The 3370-nt window shown below is 58.2% G+C and overlaps 1 protein-coding gene across 1 annotated transcript in view; it reads left to right on the top strand.

Moving 5' to 3' along the window:
* Positions 1-6: 6 nt before the first annotated feature.
* LOC104404891 (hepatoma-derived growth factor-related protein 2) overlaps positions 7-3370 on the top strand; it is a gene marked incomplete at its 5' end in the record, with an annotated part of 7098 nt that continues 3734 nt past the window's right edge. The window contains 6 exons of the mRNA XM_010013426.1: positions 7-47; positions 126-264; positions 1961-2140; positions 2514-2630; positions 2758-2829; positions 3030-3183. Of these exons, the coding sequence (XP_010011728.1) occupies positions 7-47; positions 126-264; positions 1961-2140; positions 2514-2630; positions 2758-2829; positions 3030-3183 (703 nt within the window). The remainder of the gene's footprint in view (positions 48-125; positions 265-1960; positions 2141-2513; positions 2631-2757; positions 2830-3029; positions 3184-3370) is intronic.

The following is a 3370-nucleotide window of genomic DNA, read 5'->3' on the forward strand; positions in this document are numbered from 1 at the left end:
CCCCCCCCGAACAAGTACCCCATCTTCTTCTTCGGCACCCATGAGACGTAAGCGCTGCCTCGCTCCCCGCTCCGGGCTGTGCCCCGTGGCTGCCCCGGCCTCACCTCTGCTTTGTTTCTCTCCAGTGCCTTCTTGGGCCCTAAAGATCTCTTCCCTTATGAGAAATATAAAGACAAATATGGGAAGCCAAACAAGAGGAAAGGCTTCAACGAGGGCCTGTGGGAAATCCAGAACAACCCCCACGCCAGTTACAGTGCCCCCCCGGTGAGTGCGGCGCCTCCTTCCCTCCGAGTCGCTCTCCTCCTCTCTCTGCTTCTCACTGCTGCCGTGCCGATGTGCTTCCAGCTCCCCGACTGGCTTCCTCAGGGCTGCAGTAGCTTCCCTTCCCTGCCCTCTCCCTTCCTCCTCCTCCTCTGGAGGAAGACGCCTTTGCCCCAGCTTTGAGGTGGATCCGGGGTTGTGCTTTGCGCTGCTTGCCCAAACCGTGGAGGAGCTCGTTGTCAGAGTGAGAACTTGAGGCTTTGCTCAGCTCACGGCTCTGGACCTGCGTGTGAACTGTTGGGCAGTGCCCCCTCTTCATCCATTTCTGAGGTCCTGAGCCAAAAGCCACTGGCCCGCTCCTTCAGTGAGCTTCAGAGCAGGCCAGGAGATGGCACTTTGCTGTCAGCTGCTTGTGTGGGCATTTCATACCCATACTTGTGTGGTACGATGTCTTGTATAGTGATCTTCAGAGGAGGCATCCAAAGCAGCTTCCTAGGCAGTTGGTCTGGAGAGGCAAAGGAAGGTTTATAAGGTGAGCTACAAGGACGAGGTGGTCTAGAGGCAGTCAGGCTCTGGAGATGAGCCCCTTGGTGGTGCTGCTGCCAGTGCAGGACACAGGACGTGGTCTGAGTAGCTGCAGGAGATGGTCGGGCCCAAGGCTGCAGATGTAGGGGAAGGTGAGAGCACGGAGATGCCTGAAAAGCTGGAGAACACCTTCAGCTGGGCGGGAGGTTGGTTGGCAGCACTTGGCTTTGTGCAGGGGCTCCACGCTGAACTCCACAAGAAGCCTGTTGGTGAGAGACCTGCTGTGATGGAGGGACCGTGGTGACACCAGTGGCCCCAGCAAGCCTGAGGGCTCACCAACGTCAGCTGCATCTTGAGGCCAAACTGCTTGGAGAAGCGTAAGAAGAGACTGATGGAGAGGTCTTTCTTGGGTTTGGGACCTATATGAAACGAGGTGCCAGGAACAGTCAAGGACAAGGAGAGGCTTTCCAGCAGGAAGGCTCCAGTGCTGGAAGAATCCTGGCTTAGGGAACACCAGTCCTGCCATGCACAAAGACAGTGAATCAGTCTGGAAGATGGGAGCTTGGATGCGATGTCCTTGCATGAGGAACCTCCTTGATGGGCTGGTGAGAAGCCAGGAGACCTTTCCTACATGGGATTGAGGGAACAGGACACGGGAGATGCCAACCGGGAAGAACGTTGGTCACCATGCTGGACTTCTCATGTGGACCTTTCCGGTGGGGAAGGGGTGTGAAGTGCTTTGGGGTGAAGCCACCTGAGAAGGAAGAGGGAAACATTGGAGGCACCACGAGGGCAGTGGAGGGCTGGGGTCTGCTTGCCCAGGAGGGGTTGTCAGGGTGAGGTTTCTGCAGGGTCTTTGGCAGAGCACAGGGAGGGCAGCGAGTGGGAGCCGAGCTGGGGATCAGGGGGAAGGTGTTGCTGGTGGTCTCAGGCTGCTGTGTGAGGGGTCTGGTAAAGAGGGTGCAGGAGGGGCTTGACTCAGTGTCTCATTGAAGGGCTGACAGTGCTGCCCAGAGCCATGCTGAAGGGTTCTGTGCCACACACCTCTGCTCACACCCCTCTGCTCCACGCTGCCATCCATCGCTCGCCACCCTCCTGCACCCCTTCTCCTCTTCCCCCATGGGTGTGCAGCCCCTCCAGGCCATAACCCACCTCTTGTCCCCACTGTCTGTAGCCTGCCAGCTCCTCTGACAGCGACGTGCCCGAGAACGACGCGATGGGGGGAAGCGATGCTGGTGATGATGAGGAAGATGCTGCCATGGCTGGAGTCACCATGGAGAAGATGGAAAGTGATGAGGACTCGGACCAAGGCAGTGACCACAGCGGGCTCAAGCGGAAATCGCTGCCTATGAAGGTGAGTGTGGGCTGAGGTGGTTCCACGCAGTGGGGCCAAGAGGGTGTCCTGGTGCTTGGGTCCACCACTGAGCTTCCATCCACCAAGCAGCATGTCAAACCCACCGTGGCAGGAGGTGGTGATGGAACCAACTCCGTCGGGATTCTCCCATGGGAAATGGGGTTCAGTGGCTGTCTCCTGTTGTCTGGGAGGTGGTGGGATGGCCAAGCCCTGGTGCAGTTTGCATCCTAGAGGAGAAGCCAGATCTCTCCTGAGTGTACGTGGCAGGTCTTGCAGGGCCAGTTGGGAAGAGCTGGGCCATCCCCTTCCCTGCCTTTCTGCTGTGGGTGGAGGGGAATGAGCTTCTCTCACATTGTTGCTCCTCACATACCAGATGCCAGTGGCAAAACGGCCTCGGAAATCCTCCAGTGACCTGGATCAGGGCAGCCCCTCTGGGACAGAAGAGGAGAACTCGGAATCGTCTTCTGAGTCGGAAAAGAACAGTGACCAGGTGAGAGGAGTTTGGGATGTGCTGGCAGGGTGGTGGGGAAAGGGCTGGAGCATGGCTTGAAGGACCCTCACTGGCTTCTGAAAGCATTGTGAGACTCTTCCCTGCTTTTTCCCATGTTTTCCTCCAGGACTTCACTCCTGAAAAGAAGCCAGTGGCCAGGGCTCCACGGAGGATGCCAGCAGTGGGGAGGAAGAAGAAGGTAAAAGACCCTGAGTCTGTGGTGCTGCATGAGGGGGACTGGAGAAATGCTGAAGGTCTTTGGGGTCTGCACTGCCTGGAGGGGGGGTGCAGGGCTCTGGATGGAGGCTCAGTGCTGGGAGGGACCTCGTGGGTGCCTCAGTGGCCTGTTTGCACCCTGTGCTGCTGTGCCTCGGGTCCAACCCCACTCTGTGCTTGCAGAAAGTGGAGTCCGGCTCCGACTCAGACTCCAAAGCGGACTCAGATTCAGAACTGGGGAACGCGACTATGAACATGCCCAAGTCAGACTCCAACTCGGATTCAGACTCGGACGTGTCTGTGAAGAAGGCTCCACGGGGCAGGAAGCCAGGTAACACTGAGGAGGCTGCTTCTACCACTGCTGGGTCCTCGGGGGACTGGAGAGATGTGAGGCTCTGGGGGCTCCTGAAGCTCTGGGGGCTCCTGCTGCTTGCCAACACCTTCCAGCCCATCTCAACAGCCCTCTGCCCCCCAAATTCGGGGCTGTTTGTTATTAACAGAGGGACAACCAGGGCTCCTGCTGA

The sequence above is a fragment of the Nestor notabilis genome, unplaced genomic scaffold, assembly GCF_000696875.1.
Source record: "Nestor notabilis isolate BGI_N333 unplaced genomic scaffold, ASM69687v1 scaffold17074, whole genome shotgun sequence".
NCBI lineage: Eukaryota > Metazoa > Chordata > Aves > Psittaciformes > Psittacidae > Nestor > Nestor notabilis.